Source organism: Oncorhynchus clarkii, unplaced genomic scaffold (assembly GCF_045791955.1).
Source record: "Oncorhynchus clarkii lewisi isolate Uvic-CL-2024 unplaced genomic scaffold, UVic_Ocla_1.0 unplaced_contig_9597_pilon_pilon, whole genome shotgun sequence".
NCBI lineage: Eukaryota > Metazoa > Chordata > Actinopteri > Salmoniformes > Salmonidae > Oncorhynchus > Oncorhynchus clarkii.
In genome coordinates, this window is record NW_027257961.1 from 286308 (window position 1) to 303994 (window position 17687).

Here is a 17687-nt window from a genome sequence, read left to right on the forward strand (position 1 = left end):
ATTAGTTGGACGTGGTTTGCATCATGTGGCCCAGAGGATTGAACAGTCACTTGTTAATGGTTCACACTCCTGTCCTAAATGATATGCCGCCCGTCTCCTTCAGGCCTGTCCCGAATGATATGCTGTCTCTCTCCCCTTCAGGCCTGTCCCTAATGATATGCTGTCTCTCTCCCCTTCAGGCCTGTCCCGAATGATATGCTGCCTGTCTCCTTCAGGCCTGTCCCGAATGATATGCTGCCTGCCTCCTTCAGGCCTGTCCCTAATGATATGCTGCCTGTCCCGAAATGATATGCTGCCTGTCTCCTTCAGGCCTGTCCCGATATGATATGCTGCCAGTCTCCTTCAGGCCTGTCCCGAAATGATATGCTGCCTGTCTCCTTCAGGCCTGTCCCGAAATGATATGCTGCCTGTCTCCTTCAGGCCTGTCCCGAAATGATATGCTGCCTGTCTCCTTCAGGCCTGTCCCGAAATGATATGCTGCCTGTCTCCTTCAGGCCTGTCCCGAAATGATATGCTGCCTGTCTCCTTCAGGCCTGTCCCGATATGATATGCTGCCATTCTCCTTCAGGCCTGTCCCAAATTATATGCTGCCCGTCTCCTTCAGGCCTGTCTTCAACTTCATCTCGTCCTGGGATAGAGAAAGACAGACAGATCTAGACAGGTCCAGAACTGTCTCTCCTCAGACAGCTTCACACATGGGTAGGTAGTACCATCAATACATAAAGAAAACACAGACCACAGGAGACAGTGAGAAACCAGAAGGGGACAGCAGGGCACAGTCCCCTAATCATGGAGCAGGGGGCTGTTATGTTATCAAGGTCCATCTGATGTCTCAACATCAACTAGACAGATGAGACAGGAGACAAGTGACAAGATGTGTGTATCTAACAGAGTAACTAATGTCACTCTCTCTTCTCCAAGCAGTTCAATTGGAGGCCATCAGAGGGAAGCAGTGTCCAATAGGAAGGAGACGTGGGTGGTGGCTGGCAGAGCTTGACTGAGTCTTTCCTAGAGTTAGAAGCCTAGAGAGAGTTTCCCATAGAGTTAGAAGCCCAGAGAGAGTTTCCCAATAGAGTTAGAAGCCCAGAGAGAGTTTCCCAATAGAGTTAGAAGCCCGGAGAGAGTTTCCCATAGAGTTAGAAGCCCATAGAGAGTTTCCCAGAGAGTTAGAATCCTAGAGAGAGTTTCCCAGAGAGTTAGAAGCCTAGAGAGAGTTTCCCATAGAGTTAGAAGCCCAGAGAGAGTTTCCCATAGAGTTAGAAGCCTAGAGAGAGTTTCCCATAGAGTTAGAAGCCCAGAGAGAGTTTCCCATAGAGTTAGAAGCCCAGAGAGAGTTTCACATGGAGTTAGAAGCCCAGAGAGAGTTTCCCATAGAGTTAGAAGCCCAGAGAGAGTTTCCCATAGAGTTAGAAGCCCAGAGAGAGTTTGCCAGAGAGTTAGAAGCCTAGAGAGAGTTTCCCATAGAGTTAGAAGCCTAGAGAGAGTTTCCCATAGAGTTCCATAAAGGCACTTCTATCTCTATGGTGTCTTTAGAGTCTGCCTTGGGTCTACTCTGCTCAGCCACGCCCCCTGCCACGTGATAGCCTGCCTCTTCAGTAATCTGCTTCCTCCATGACTTCCATGACAACGGTCCTGGGCCCGGTCAGGATGAGGTTACTGACTGTCCTGTAGTCCAGAGACAGCACGTTTAGCCCGTTGACCGAGACCACAAACTGACACACCTAGAGGAGGGAGAAGAACAGAGGAGTTAGCCATGTCTACACATGCATTTCTCTATGGGAGAAACAACAGAAAGGGAGAGGAGAGTTAGCTCTCGATGGGAGAAACCAGAGAAAGGGAGAAGAGAGTTAGCTCTCGATGGGAGAAACAGAGAAAGGGAGAGGAGAGTTAGCTCTCGATGGGATAAACCAGAGAAAGGGAGAGGAGAGTTAGCTCTCGATGGGAGAAACAACAGAAAGGGAGAGGAGAGTTAGCTCTCGATGGGAGAAACAACAGAAAGGGAGAGGAGAGTTAGCTCTCGATGGGAGAAACAACAGAAAGGGAGAGGAGAGTTAGCTCTCGATGGGAGAAACAACAGAAAGGGAGAGGAGAGTTAGCTCTCGATGGGAGAAACAACAGAAAGGGAGAGGAGAGTTAGCTCTCGATGGGAGAAACAACAGAAAGGGAGAGGAGAGTTAGCTCTCGATGGGAGAAACAACAGAAAGGGAGAGGAGAGTTAGCTCTCGATGGGAGAAACAACAGAAAGGGAGAGGAGAGTTAGCTCTCGATGGGAGAAACAAGAGAAAGGGAGAAGAGAGTTAGCTCTCGATGGGAGAAACAAGAGAAAGGGAGAAGAGAGTTAGCTCTCGATGGGAGAAACAACAGAAAGGGAGAGGAGAGTTAGCTCTCGATGGGAGAAACAACAGAAAGGGAGAGGAGAGTTAGCTCTCGATGGGAGAAACAAGAGAAAGGGAGAGGAGAGTTAGCTCTCGATGGGATAAACCAGAGAAAGGGAGAGGAGAGTTAGCTCTCGATGGGAGAAACAACAGAAAGGGAGAGGAGAGTTAGCTCTCGATGGGAGAAACAACAGAAAGGGAGAGGAGAGTTAGCTCTCGATGGGAGAAACAACAGAAAGGGAGAGGAGAGTTAGCTCTCGATGGGAGAAACAACAGAAAGGGAGAGGAGAGTTAGCTCTCGATGGGAGAAACAACAGAAAGGGAGAGGAGAGTTAGCGCTCGATGGGAGAAACAAGAGAAAGGGAGAAGAGAGTTAGCTCTCGATGGGAGAAACAAGAGAAAGGGAGAGGAGAGTTAGCTCTCGATGGGAGAAACAACAGAAAGGGAGAGGAGAGTTAGCTCTCGATGGGAGAAACAAGAGAAAGGGAGAGGAGAGTTAGCTCTCGATGGGAGAAACAGAGAAAGGGAGAGGAGAGTTAGCTCTCGATGGGAGAAACAGAGAAAGGGAGAGGAGAGTTAGCTCTCGATGGGAGAAACACAGAACAGGACAGGAGAGTTAGCTCTCGATGGGAAAAACATTTGATTTGATTGCTGACTCACTATTGCAACAGTGTTGGCAAAAACAAACATGTTTTAGGACTGTTTTGCAACATGGCAAGCCATTGTCTCAACTTCACCCTAATTTCATGCAGTGAAGGAATTCTAGAGCATCTCCTCGCTGCAAATTACATCAAAAACACAATCCCTTATTTTTCTTGGCAACGGGTCAACCGTTACCCAGAAGGCCCCAGTCACTCAGGAGTTAATACTCCTAGAAAAGAGCACTTGAGGATTTCTCAGAAAAAGCGTTTGTTAACCGTTTCATGGCCATGCCGTGGCTGAAATGAATGAGATACTGGTTATCTTAGGCTGCAGAGAATTTGTAGAGAAGGAGCCATGTTAAACTGCGGGGTATAAGTCGTTGTTCTGTGTTACCACGGCGACAGGGTATAAGTCATTGTTCTGTGTTACCACTGCTACAGGGTATAAGTCATTGTTCTGTGTTACCACGGCGACAGGGTATAAGTCATTGTTCTGTGTTACCACTGCTACAGGGTATAAGTCATTGTTCTGTGTTACCACGGCGACAGGGTATAAGTCATTGTTCTGTGTTACCACTGCTACAGGGTATAAGTCATTGTTCTGTGTTACCACGGCGACAGGGTATAAGTCATTGTTCTGTGTTACCACTGCTACAGGGTATAAGTCATTGTTCTGTGTTACCACGGCGACAGGGTATAAGTCATTGTTCTGTGTTACCACTGCTACAGGGTATAAGTCATTGTTCTGTGTTACCACGGCGACAGGGTATAAGTCATTGTTCTGTCTAACAACTGCGGTTATATTTTTCTTTACCAATCACTCCAGATGTTTGGAGAAGGATAGTTGTGTTGTGGTCTGAGTCTCAGCAGACCTCTACTGTCTCCTGTTGTGGTCTGAGTCTCAGCAGACCTCTACGGTCTCCTGTTGTGTTGTCTGAGTCTCCTCAGACCTCTACCGTCTCCTGTTGTGTTGTCTGAGTCTCCTCAGACCTCTACCGTCTCCTGTTGTGTTGTCTGAGTCACCTCAGACCTCTACCGTCTCCTGTTGTGTTGTCTGAGTCTCCTCAGACCTCTACGGTCTCCTGTTGTGTTGTCTGAGTCACCTCAGACCTCTACGGTCTCCTGTTGTGTTGTCTGAGTCTCCTCAGACCTCTACCGTCTCCTGTTGTGTTGTCTGAGTCTCCTCAGACCTCTACCGTCTCCTGTTGTGTTGTCTGAGTCTCCTCAGACCTCTACCGTCTCCTGTTGTGTTGTCTGAGTCTCCTCAGACCTCTACGGTCTCCTGTTGTGTTGTCTGAGTCTCCTCAGACCTCTACCGTCTCCTGTTGTGTTGTCTGAGTCTCCTCAGACCTCTACTGTCTCCTGTTGTGTTGTCTGAGTCTCCTCAGACCTCTACGGTCTCCTGTTGTGTTGTCTGAGTCTCCTCAGACCTCTACTGTCTCCTGTTGTGTTGTGATTATATGTATTACATGGCTGTGGTTGCCATGACGGAGATGTTCTGCCTCATTCATATTATAAAATGACCTCAACTCTGGCAACGTTCGACCAACATTATAAAACTGCCGCTCTAGCAACGTTAGACGTAACATTTGGAAGCAGTGAGTCAACTCTCTCTGTCATTATCTCCTTCCAAAGGTCCCCATAGAATGAGAGTTTATGGGCCACTTCAAGAGCTGTGACTCGCTTTTAGTGCCTCTGTTAAGAGGCAGCAGCATATGTGATCAATGTGAGAGTCAGGGCCTGTTTTACAACAGAGGAAAGGCAGGCAGTAAACACAAGGCTTCAGTCAGAGCCTGTTTTACCACAGAGTAAAGGCAGGCAGTAAACACAAGGCTTCAGTCAGAGCCTGTTTTACCACAGAGTAAAGGCAGGCAGTAAACACAAGGCTTCAGTCAGAGCCTGTTTTACCACAGAGTAAAGGCAGGCAGTAAACACAAGGCTTCAGTCAGAGCCTGTTTTACCACAGAGTAAAGGCAGGCAGTAAACACAAGGCATCAGTCAGAGCCTGTTTTACCACAGAGTAAAGGCAGGCAGTAAACACAAGGCTTCAGTCAGAGCCTGTTTTACCACAGAGTAAAGGCAGGCAGTAAACACAAGGCTTCAGTCAGAGCCTGTTTTACCACAGAGTAAAGGCAGGCAGTAAACACAAGGCTTCAGTCAGAGCCTGTTTTACCACAGAGGAAAGGCAGGCAGTAAACACAAGGCTTCAGAGCCTGTTTTACCACAGAGGAAAGGCAGGCAGTAAACACAAGGCTTCAGTCAGAGCCTGTTTTACCACAGAGTAAAGGCAGGCAGTAAACACAAGGCTTCAGTCAGAGCCTGTTTTACCACAGAGGAAAGGCAGGCAGTAAACACAAGGCTTCAGTCAGAGCCTGTTTTACCACAGAGTAAAGGCAGGCAGTAAACACAAGGCTTCAGTCAGAGCCTGTTTTACCACAGAGGAAAGGCAGGCAGTAAACACAAGGCTTCAGTCAGAGCCTGTTTTACCACAGAGGAAAGGCAGGCAGTAAACACAAGGCTTCAGTCAGAGCCTGTTTTACCACAGAGTAAAGGCAGGCAGTAAACACAAGGCTTCAGTCAGAGCCTGTTTTACCACAGAGGAAAGGCAGGCAGTAAACACAAGGCTTCAGACAGAGCCTGTTTTACCACAGAGGAAAGGCAGGCAGTAAACACAAGGCTTCAGACAGAGCCTGTTTTACCACAGAGGAAAGGCAGGCAGTAAACACAAGGCTTCAGACAGAGCCTGTTTTACCACAGAGGAAAGGCAGGCAGTAAACACAAGGCTTCAGACAGAGCCTGTTTTACCACAGAGGAAAGGCAGGCAGTAAACACAAGGCTTCAGTCAGAGCCTGTTTTACCACAGAGGAAAGGCAGGCAGTAAACACAAGTCTTCAGACAGAGCCTGTTTTACCACAGAGGAAAGGCAGGCAGTAAACACAAGGCTTCAGTCAGAGCCTGTTTTACCACAGAGGAAAGGCAGGCAGTAAACACAAGTCTTCAGACAGAGCCTGTTTTACCACAGAGGAAAGGCAGGCAGTAAACACAAGGCTTCAGTCAGAGCCTGTTTTACCACAGAGGAAAGGCAGGCAGTAAACACAAGGCTTCAGTCAGAGCCTGTTTTACCACAGAGGAAAGGCAGGCAGTAAACACAAGGCTTCAGTCAGAGCCTGTTTTACCACAGAGGAAAGGCAGGCAGTAAACACAAGGCTTCAGTCAGAGCCTGTTTTACCACAGAGGAAAGGCAGGCAGTAAACACAAGGCTTCAGTCAGAGCCTGTTTTACCACAGAGGAAAGGCAGGCAGTAAACACAAGGCTTCAGTCAGAGCCTGTTTTACCACAGAGGAAAGGCAGGCAGTAAACACAAGGCTTCAGTCAGAGCCTGTTTTACCACAGAGGAAAGGCAGGCAGTAAACACAAGGCTTCAGTCAGAGCCTGTTTTACCACAGAGGAAAGGCAGGCAGTAAACACAAGGCTTCAGAGCCTGTTTTACCACAGAGGAAAGGCAGGCAGTAAACACAAGGCTTCAGTCAGAGCCTGTTTTACCACAGAGGAAAGGCAGGCAGTAAACACAAGGCTTCAGTCAGAGCCTGTTTTACCACAGAGGAAAGGCAGGCAGTAAACACAAGGCTTCAGTCAGAGCCTGTTTTACCACAGAGTAAAGGCAGGCAGTAAACACAAGGCTTCAGTCAGAGCCTGTTTTACCACAGAGTAAAGGCAGGCAGTAAACACAAGGCTTCAGTCAGAGCCTGTTTTACCACAGAGGAAAGGCAGGCAGTAAACACAAGTCTTCAGACAGAGCCTGTTTTACCACAGAGTAAAGGCAGGCAGTAAACACAAGTCTTCAGACAGAGCCTGTTTTACCACAGAGGAAAGGCAGGCAGTAAACACAAGGCTTCAGTCAGAGCCTGTTTTACCACAGAGGAAAGGCAGGCAGTAAACACAAGGCTTCAGTCAGAGCCTGTTTTACCACAGAGGAAAGGCAGGCAGTAAACACAAGTCTTCAGAGCCTGTTTTACCACAGAGGAAAGGCAGGCAGTAAACACAAGGCTTCAGTCAGAGCCTGTTTTACCACAGAGGAAAGGCAGGCAGTAAACACAAGGCTTCAGTCAGAGCCTGTTTTACCACAGAGGAAAGGCAGGCAGTAAACACAAGTCTTCAGAGCCTGTTTTACCACAGAGGAAAGGCAGGCAGTAAACACAAGGCTTCAGTCAGAGCCTGTTTTACCACAGAGGAAAGGCAGGCAGTAAACACAAGGCTTCAGTCAGAGCCTGTTTTACCACAGAGGAAAGGCAGGCAGTAAACACAAGTCTTCAGACAGAGCCTGTTTTACCACAGAGGAAAGGCAGGCAGTAAACACAAGGCTTCAGTCAGAGCCTGTTTTACCACAGAGGAAAGGCAGGCAGTAAACACAAGGCTTCAGTCAGAGCCTGTTTTACCACAGAGGAAAGGCAGGCAGTAAACACAAGGCTTCAGTCAGAGCCTGTTTTACCACAGAGTAAAGGCAGGCAGTAAACACAAGGCTTCAGTCAGAGCCTGTTTTACCACAGAGGAAAGGCAGGCAGTAAACACAAGGCTTCAGTCAGAGCCTGTTTTACCACAGAGGAAAGGCAGGCAGTAAACACAAGGCTTCAGTCAGAGCCTGTTTTACCACAGAGGAAAGGCAGGCAGTAAACACAAGGCTTCAGTCAGAGCCTGTTTTACCACAGAGGAAAGGCAGGCAGTAAACACAAGGCTTCAGTCAGAGCCTGTTTTACCACAGAGGAAAGGCAGGCAGTAAACACAAGGCTTCAGAGCCTGTTTTACCACAGAGGAAAGGCAGGCAGTAAACACAAGGCTTCAGTCAGAGCCTGTTTTACCACAGAGGAAAGGCAGGCAGTAAACACAAGGCTTCAGTCAGAGCCTGTTTTACCACAGAGGAAAGGCAGGCAGTAAACACAAGGCTTCAGTCAGAGCCTGTTTTACCACAGAGTAAAGGCAGGCAGTAAACACAAGGCTTCAGTCAGAGCCTGTTTTACCACAGAGTAAAGGCAGGCAGTAAACACAAGGCTTCAGTCAGAGCCTGTTTTACCACAGAGGAAAGGCAGGCAGTAAACACAAGTCTTCAGACAGAGCCTGTTTTACCACAGAGTAAAGGCAGGCAGTAAACACAAGTCTTCAGACAGAGCCTGTTTTACCACAGAGGAAAGGCAGGCAGTAAACACAAGGCTTCAGTCAGAGCCTGTTTTACCACAGAGGAAAGGCAGGCAGTAAACACAAGGCTTCAGTCAGAGCCTGTTTTACCACAGAGGAAAGGCAGGCAGTAAACACAAGTCTTCAGAGCCTGTTTTACCACAGAGGAAAGGCAGGCAGTAAACACAAGGCTTCAGTCAGAGCCTGTTTTACCACAGAGGAAAGGCAGGCAGTAAACACAAGGCTTCAGTCAGAGCCTGTTTTACCACAGAGGAAAGGCAGGCAGTAAACACAAGTCTTCAGACAGAGCCTGTTTTACCACAGAGGAAAGGCAGGCAGTAAACACAAGGCTTCAGTCAGAGCCTGTTTTACCACAGAGGAAAGGCAGGCAGTAAACACAAGGCTTCAGTCAGAGCCTGTTTTACCACAGAGGAAAGGCAGGCAGTAAACACAAGGCTTCAGTCAGAGCCTGTTTTACCACAGAGGAAAGGCAGGCAGTAAACACAAGGCTTCAGTCAGAGCCTGTTTTACCACAGAGGAAAGGCAGGCAGTAAACACAAGGCTTCAGTCAGAGCCTGTTTTACCACAGAGGAAAGGCAGGCAGTAAACACAAGGCTTCAGTCAGAGCCTGTTTTACCACAGAGGAAAGGCAGGCAGTAAACACAAGGCTTCAGAGCCTGTTTTACCACAGAGTAAAGGCAGGCAGTAAACACAAGGCTTCAGTCAGAGCCTGTTTTACCACAGAGTAAAGGCAGGCAGTAAACACAAGGCTTCAGTCAGAGCCTGTTTTACCACAGAGGAAAGGCAGGCAGTAAACACAAGTCTTCAGACAGAGCCTGTTTTACCACAGAGTAAAGGCAGGCAGTAAACACAAGTCTTCAGACAGAGCCTGTTTTACCACAGAGGAAAGGCAGGCAGTAAACACAAGGCTTCAGTCAGAGCCTGTTTTACCACAGAGGAAAGGCAGGCAGTAAACACAAGGCTTCAGTCAGAGCCTGTTTTACCACAGAGGAAAGGCAGGCAGTAAACACAAGTCTTCAGAGCCTGTTTTACCACAGAGGAAAGGCAGGCAGTAAACACAAGGCTTCAGTCAGAGCCTGTTTTACCACAGAGGAAAGGCAGGCAGTAAACACAAGGCTTCAGTCAGAGCCTGTTTTACCACAGAGGAAAGGCAGGCAGTAAACACAAGTCTTCAGACAGAGCCTGTTTTACCACAGAGGAAAGGCAGGCAGTAAACACAAGGCTTCAGTCAGAGCCTGTTTTACCACAGAGGAAAGGCAGGCAGTAAACACAAGGCTTCAGTCAGAGCCTGTTTTACCACAGAGGAAAGGCAGGCAGTAAACACAAGGCTTCAGTCAGAGCCTGTTTTACCACAGAGGAAAGGCAGGCAGTAAACACACGTCTTCAGAGCCTGTTTTACCACAGAGGAAAGGCAGGCAGTAAACACAAGGCTTCAGTCAGAGCCTGTTTTACCACAGAGGAAAGGCAGGCAGTAAACACAAGGCTTCAGTCAGAGCCTGTTTTACCACAGAGGAAAGGCAGGCAGTAAACACAAGTCTTCAGACAGAGCCTGTTTTACCACAGAGGAAAGGCAGGCAGTAAACACAAGGCTTCAGTCAGAGCCTGTTTTACCACAGAGGAAAGGCAGGCAGTAAACACAAGGCTTCAGTCAGAGCCTGTTTTACCACAGAGGAAAGGCAGGCAGTAAACACAAGGCTTCAGTCAGAGCCTGTTTTACCACAGAGGAAAGGCAGGCAGTAAACACAAGGCTTCAGTCAGAGCCTGTTTTACCACAGAGGAAAGGCAGGCAGTAAACACAAGGCTTCAGTCAGAGCCTGTTTTACCACAGAGGAAAGGCAGGCAGTAAACACAAGGCTTCAGTCAGAGCCTGTTTTACCACAGAGGAAAGGCAGGCAGTAAACACAAGGCTTCAGTCAGAGCCTGTTTTACCACAGAGTAAAGGCAGGCAGTAAACACAAGGCTTCAGACAGAGCCTGTTTTACCACAGAGGAAAGGCAGGCAGTAAACACAAGTCTTCAGTCAGAGCCTGTTTTACCACAGAGGAAAGGCAGGCAGTAAACACAAGGCTTCAGACAGAGCCTGTTTTACCACAGAGGAAAGGCAGGCAGTAAACACAAGTCTTCAGTCAGAGCCTGTTTTACCACAGAGTAAAGGCAGGCAGTAAACACAAGTCTTCAGAGCCTGTTTTACCACAGAGGAAAGGCAGGCAGTAAACACAAGGCTTCAGTCAGAGCCTGTTTTACCACAGAGGAAAGGCAGGCAGTAAACACAAGGCTTCAGAGCCTGTTTTACCACAGAGGAAAGGCAGGCAGTAAACACAAGGCTTCAGACTGTCTGACCAACATGGCTTATATAAGAAGCATCAATAACCATGCAGAGAGAACAGCATTTAGTGTAACTGACTGCCTGTGTCCAGAATATCACCACATTCCCTATGTAGTGCACTACGTTTGAACAGGGCCCATAGGTCTATGGTCTAAAGTAGTGCACTACATAGGGCGCCATTTGGGACACAAACCCCTGGCTGCACAGATCCGTTATTACTGCATCAGCTTGATTTCTATGGGATGGAGCCAGCTCTGCTCTTGACTTAGAGGAGAAGGGGAGGGGAAGAGAGGGGAATAGGGAGAGAGGAGATGAGAAAGGGAGGGGAATAGGGAGAGAGGAGATGAGAAAGGGAGGGGAATAGGGAGAGAGGAGATGAGAAAGGGAGGGGAATAGGGAGAGAGGAGATGAGAAAGGGAGGGGAATAGGGAGAGAGGAGATGAGAAAGGGAGGGGAATAGGGAGAGAGGAGATGAGAAAGGGAGGGGAATAGGGAGAGAGGAGATGAGAAAGGGAGGGGAATAGGGAGAGAGGAGATGAGAAAGGGAGGGGAATAGGGAGAGAGGAGATGAGAAAGGGAGGGGAATAGGGAGAGAGGAGATGAGAAAGGGAGGGGAATAGGGAGAGAGGAGATGAGAAAGGGAGGGGAATAGGGAGAGAGGAGATGAGAAAGGGAGGGGAATAGGGAGAGAGGAGATGAGAAAGGGAGGGGAATAGGGAGAGAGGAGATGAGAAAGGGAGGGGAATAGGGAGAGGGGAGATGAGAAAGGGAGGGGAATAGGGAGAGGGGAGATGAGAAAGGGAGGGGAATAGGGAGAGGGGAGATGAGAAAGGGAGGGGAATAGGGAGAGAGGAGAGGAGAAAGGGAGGGGAATAGGGAGAGGGGAGATGAGAAAGGGAGGGAATAGGGAGAGGGGAGATGAGAAAGGGAGGGAATAGGGAGAGAGGAGAGGAGAAAGGAAGGGGGAGAGGGAGAGAGGAGAGGAGAAAGGAAGGGGGAGAGGGAGAGAGGAGATGAGAAAGGGAGGGAATAGTGAGAGAGGAGAGGAGAAAGGGAGGGGAATAGGGAGAGAGGAGAGGAGAAAGGAAGGGGGAGAGAGGAGAGGAGAAAGGAAGGGGGAGAGAGGAGAGGAGAAAGGAAGGGGGAGAGGGAGAGAGGAGAAAGGAAGGGGGAGAGGGAGAGAGGAGATGAGAAAGGAAGAGGGAGAGGGAGAGAGGAGATGAGAAAGGAAGGGGGAGAGGGAGAGAGGAGATGAGAAAGGAAGGGGGAGAGGGAGAGAGGAGATGAGAAAGGAAGGGGGAGAGGGAGAGAGGAGAGGAGAAAGGAAGGGGGAGAGGGAGAGAGGAGAGGAGAAAGGAAGGGGGAGAGGGAGAGAGGAGAGGAGAAAGGGAGGGGAATAGGGAGAGGGGAGATGAGAAAGGGAGGGGAATAGGGAGAGGGGAGATGAGAAAGGGAGGGGAATAGGGAGAGGGGAGATGAGAAAGGGAGGGGAATAGGGAGAGGGGAGAGGAGAAAGGGAGGGGAATAGGGAGAGGGGAGATGAGAAAGGGAGGGGAATAGGGAGAGAGGAGATGAGAAAGGGAGGGGAATAGGGAGAGGGGAGATGAGAAAGGGAGGGGAATAGGGAGAGAGGAGAGGAGAAAGGGAGGGGAATAGGGAGAGGGGAGATGAGAAAGGGAGGGAATAGGGAGAGGGGAGATGAGAAAGGGAGGGAATAGGGAGAGAGGAGAGGAGAAAGGAAGGGGGAGAGGGAGAGAGGAGAGGAGAAAGGAAGGGGGAGAGGGAGAGAGGAGATGAGAAAGGGAGGGAATAGTGAGAGAGGAGAGGAGAAAGGGAGGGGAATAGGGAGAGAGGAGATGAGAAAGGGAGGGAATAGGGAGAGAGGAGAGGAGAAAGGAAGGGGGAGAGAGGAGAGGAGAAAGGAAGGGGGAGAGGGAGAGAGGAGAGGAGAAAGGAAGGGGAGAGGGAGAGAGGAGATGAGAAAGGAAGGGGGAGAGGGAGAGAGGAGATGAGAAAGGAAGGGGGAGAGGGAGAGAGGAGATGAGAAAGGAAGGGGGAGAGGGAGAGAGGAGAGGAGAAAGGAAGGGGGAGAGGGAGAGAGGAGAGGAGAAAGGAAGGGGGAGAGGGAGAGAGGAGAGGAGAAAGGAAGGGGGAGAGGGAGAGAGGAGAGGAGAAAGGAAGGGGGAGAGGGAGAGAGGAGAGGAGAAAGGGAGGGGAATAGGGAGAGGGGAGATGAGAAAGGGAGGGGAATAGGGAGAGGGGAGATGAGAAAGGGAGGGGAATAGGGAGAGAGGAGATGAGAAAGGGAGGGGAATAGGGAGAGAGGAGATGAGAAAGGGAGGGGAATAGGGAGAGAGGAGATGAGAAAGGGAGGGGAATAGGGAGAGAGGAGATGAGAAAGGGAGGGGAATAGGGAGAGAGGAGATGAGAAAGGGAGGGGAATAGGGAGAGAGGAGATGAGAAAGGGAGGGGAATAGGGAGAGAGGAGATGAGAAAGGGAGGGGAATAGGGAGAGAGGAGAGGAGAAAGGGAGGGGAATAGGGAGAGGGGAGATGAGAAAGGGAGGGAATAGGGAGAGGGGAGATGAGAAAGGGAGGGAATAGGGAGAGAGGAGAGGAGAAAGGAAGGGGGAGAGGGAGAGAGGAGAGGAGAAAGGAAGGGGGAGAGGGAGAGAGGAGATGAGAAAGGGAGGGAATAGTGAGAGAGGAGAGGAGAAAGGGAGGGGAATAGGGAGAGAGGAGAGGAGAAAGGAAGGGGGAGAGAGGAGAGGAGAAAGGAAGGGGGAGAGAGGAGAGGAGAAAGGAAGGGGGAGAGGGAGAGAGGAGAGGAGAAAGGAAGGGGGAGAGGGAGAGAGGAGAGGAGAAAGGAAGGGGGAGAGGGAGAGAGGAGATGAGAAAGGAAGGGGGAGAGGGAGAGAGGAGATGAGAAAGGAAGGGGGAGAGGGAGAGAGGAGATGAGAAAGGAAGGGGGAGAGGGAGAGAGGAGATGAGAAAGGAAGGGGGAGAGGGAGAGAGGAGATGAGAAAGGAAGGGGTAGAGGGAGAGAGGAGAGGAGAAAGGAAGGGGGAGAGGGAGAGAGGAGAGGAGAAAGGAAGGGGGAGAGGGAGAGAGGAGAGGAGAAAGGGAGGGGAATAGGGAGAGGGGAGATGAGAAAGGGAGGGGAATAGGGAGAGGGGAGATGAGAAAGGGAGGGGAATAGGGAGAGGGGAGATGAGAAAGGGAGGGGAATAGGGAGAGAGGAGAGGAGAAAGGGAGGGGAATAGGGAGAGGGGAGATGAGAAAGGGAGGGGAATAGGGAGAGAGGAGATGAGAAAGGGAGGGGAATAGGGAGAGGGGAGATGAGAAAGGGAGGGGAATAGGGAGAGGGGAGATGAGAAAGGGAGGGGAATAGGGAGAGAGGAGAGGAGAAAGGGAGGGGAATAGGGAGAGGGGAGATGAGAAAGGGAGGGAATAGGGAGAGGGGAGATGAGAAAGGGAGGGAATAGGGAGAGAGGAGAGGAGAAAGGAAGGGGGAGAGGGAGAGAGGAGAGGAGAAAGGAAGGGGGAGAGGGAGAGAGGAGATGAGAAAGGGAGGGAATAGTGAGAGAGGAGAGGAGAAAGGGAGGGGAATAGGGAGAGAGGAGATGAGAAAGGGAGGGAATAGGGAGAGAGGAGAGGAGAAAGGAAGGGGGAGAGAGGAGAGGAGAAAGGAAGGGGGAGAGGGAGAGAGGAGAGGAGAAAGGAAGGGGAGAGGGAGAGAGGAGATGAGAAAGGAAGGGGGAGAGGGAGAGAGGAGATGAGAAAGGAAGGGGGAGAGGGAGAGAGGAGAGGAGAAAGGAAGGGGGAGAGGGAGAGAGGAGAGGAGAAAGGAAGGGGGAGAGGGAGAGAGGAGAGGAGAAAGGAAGGGGGAGAGGGAGAGAGGAGAGGAGAAAGGAAGGGGGAGAGGGAGAGAGGAGATGAGAAAGGGAGGGGAATAGGGAGAGGGGAGATGAGAAAGGGAGGGGAATAGGGAGAGGGGAGATGAGAAAGGGAGGGGAATAGGGGGAGAGGAGATGAGAAAGGGAGGGGAATAGGGAGAGAGGAGATGAGAAAGGGAGGGGAATAGGGAGAGAGGAGATGAGAAAGGGAGGGGAATAGGGAGAGAGGAGATGAGAAAGGGAGGGGAATAGGGAGAGAGGAGATGAGAAAGGGAGGGGAATAGGGAGAGAGGAGATGAGAAAGGGAGGGGAATAGGGAGAGAGGAGATGAGAAAGGGAGGGGAATAGGGAGAGAGGAGATGAGAAAGGGAGGGGAATAGGGAGAGAGGAGATGAGAAAGGGAGGGGAATAGGGAGAGAGGAGATGAGAAAGGGAGGGGAATAGGGAGAGGGGAGATGAGAAAGGGAGGGGAATAGGGAGAGGGGAGATGAGAAAGGGAGGGGAATAGGGAGAGAGGAGAGGAGAAAGGGAGGGGAATAGGGAGAGGGGAGATGAGAAAGGGAGGGAATAGGGAGAGGGGAGATGAGAAAGGGAGGGAATAGGGAGAGAGGAGAGGAGAAAGGAAGGGGGAGAGGGAGAGAGGAGAGGAGAAAGGAAGGGGGAGAGGGAGAGAGGAGATGAGAAAGGGAGGGAATAGTGAGAGAGGAGAGGAGAAAGGGAGGGGAATAGGGAGAGAGGAGATGAGAAAGGGAGGGAATAGGGAGAGAGGAGAGGAGAAAGGAAGGGGGAGAGAGGAGAGGAGAAAGGAAGGGGGAGAGGGAGAGAGGAGAGGAGAAAGGAAGGGGGAGAGGGAGAGAGGAGATGAGAAAGGAAGGGGGAGAGGGAGAGAGGAGATGAGAAAGGAAGGGGGAGAGGGGAGATGAGAAAGGAAGGGGGAGAGGGAGAGAGGAGATGAGAAAGGAAGGGGGAGAGGGAGAGAGGAGAGGAGAAAGGAAGGGGGAGAGGGAGAGAGGAGAGGAGAAAGGAAGGGGGAGAGGGAGAGAGGAGAGGAGAAAGGGAGGGGAAGGGGAAGATGTAGAAACATAGCACATGTTTTTATGGTGATAAAATGTGACAGAAGTGACACTATATCTATAACAGATTCATTTTTTAACTAAAGTTAATTTAGCTACGGCTCCTTCGTCTTAGTTCACTTCTCTCCTCCCCCTTCCTTCTGCTCTCCTCCCCCTTTCTCCCTCTCGCCCTCCCTCACTCCTTCTTGCCCTGGTCTCTCTCCTCTCCATGCCCCTCTCTTTCACATCTCTCCTCTCCTGCCCCCTCTCTCCTCCCTCACTAATTCCCTTGGCCGCTCTCCCTTCCTTCCTCCCCCCCTCCCCATTGTTTAGGTCAGTGCTCTCTACTCCCAGCTGGCAGTGGAGTGTGTGTGTGTGTGTCTGTGTGATGGTATGTGTGTTACATACCTTCATCCCAGCTGCTGCTGCGGGACCACTGGGGTCGACAGCCTGGATGTGGCAGGGCTTACTGCCTCGCACCACGAAGCCCCAGCCCACCGCATCCCCCACGATCTGAGGAGGCAGTCAAAATGTATTTAAAAAAGAGCATTAAAGCAGAGAGCTAGAAACAACAGGGTTGGTGTGATTAAAAAGGTTGTCACCGTGCTACAGGGGGCATGACACCGCGCTACAGGGGGCATGACACCGCGCTACAGGGGGCATGACACCGCGCTACAGGGGGCATGACACCGCGCTACAGGGGGCATGACACCGCGCTACAGGGGCATGACACCGCGCTACAGGGGGCATGACACCGCGCTACAGGGGGCATGACACCGCGCTACAGGGGCATGACACCGCGCTACAGGGGGCATGACACCGCGCTACAGGGGGCATGACACCGCGCTACAGGGGGCATGACACTGCGCTACAGGGGGCATGACATGAGATGCAACAGTGTTGTAGGATGATTTTGATGTTCCATCATTCTCTAAAATGTATCTGTCAGGAACTGTAATGTTTGTTATGCAGAAGTAACATGAAGTGTTGTGTTTAACTGTGTGTGTGTGTGTGTGTGTGTGTGTGTGTGTGTGTGTGTGTGTGTGTGTGTGTGTGTGTGTGTGTGTGTATATATATATATATATATATATATATATATATATATATATATATATATATATATTACTATCCTTGTGGATACTGGAATTCCCAAAAAGTAGGGGACATTTCCTACACCCCCACGAGGACAGAGGCTATTTTAGAGTGAGGGGGTAGGGGTGTGTGTGTGGTGTGCTTGCGCGTGCTGTAACAGCCCTTATCAGATCTCTCTCATGAAGCTTCTAAGAACCTACTCAGACAAGCATTCCATTTCAGAACACAAGAGGGTCATCTCAGGCAGAGCCCAGAGCCAATCCGGTCAGTCTGTTAGGAGTGATGATGTGTCCCACCCAGTCTAATATGAACTGGTATCAGTAGTGCATTCAGCCCGATTCCCTGGTGAATATCAGACCCGGTAAGGAGGAGAATCGTCTGTGGATCAGACCATGCAGGCCAGAGTGTGTGTATACTGTGTGTGGGATGTGGACATGCCATCTTCGGGTGACAGTAGAATGTGTGTGTGGGTTAGGGTGGCAAAGGGAGGGTATAATTACTGGAAACTTTACCAGGAAACTACCAATATTTTGGTAACTTAAGGATTTATAAAAAATATAAAAAAATATCACAGTTGTGTGTTATTTCTGGTCCTCTGTGTGTCCTTATCACATGTAAAAATACATAAAACAATCAAATAAGATAAGTGTTTCAAAATAATATATATATATATATATATATATATATATAGAATGACAAATCTGTAAAACATCCAAAATATAACCATCAACTTAGTAAATACAATGGGTGTTTAATATAAGGGTTTCAGCATGAAATATACAGTATATTTATTTATTATAAATGCTTTGCCGCCAACCTGGGAGGCAGTTGTGATGAAAGTCAAACGTTGGAAGTTGCAAAGTTAATTGATAATAATGCCAATGTTGATTAGATGCTTTTTTCATTAGCCTATTTTCTCTTGAACCATATGGTCTATTTTACTAGAAACTCATAGACACGGACATAAAAATTAATACTATATATGAATACAGTCTAAAGTATAAAATGACATTTAGATGTTGTTGAGGGGTAAGGTGACTATATACAGGGTCAGTTCAGTACCATATTAACAATGTACAGGGATACTGGAGTGATAGAGGTAGATATGTAGAGGGGT

General features: G+C 49.8%; 1 protein-coding gene across 1 annotated transcript in view; it reads right to left on the bottom strand.

The window, feature by feature from the left end:
• Positions 1 to 278: 278 nt before the first annotated feature.
• The window catches only part of LOC139394293 (DEP domain-containing mTOR-interacting protein-like), a 39865-nt gene continuing 22456 nt past the window's right edge, over positions 279 to 17687 (bottom strand). The window contains exons 6-7 of the mRNA XM_071142318.1: positions 15887 to 15991; positions 279 to 1721 (exon numbers count right to left, since the gene is read on the bottom strand). Of these exons, the coding sequence (XP_070998419.1) occupies positions 1593 to 1721; positions 15887 to 15991 (234 nt within the window). The 3' untranslated portion in view covers positions 279 to 1592. The remainder of the gene's footprint in view (positions 1722 to 15886; positions 15992 to 17687) is intronic.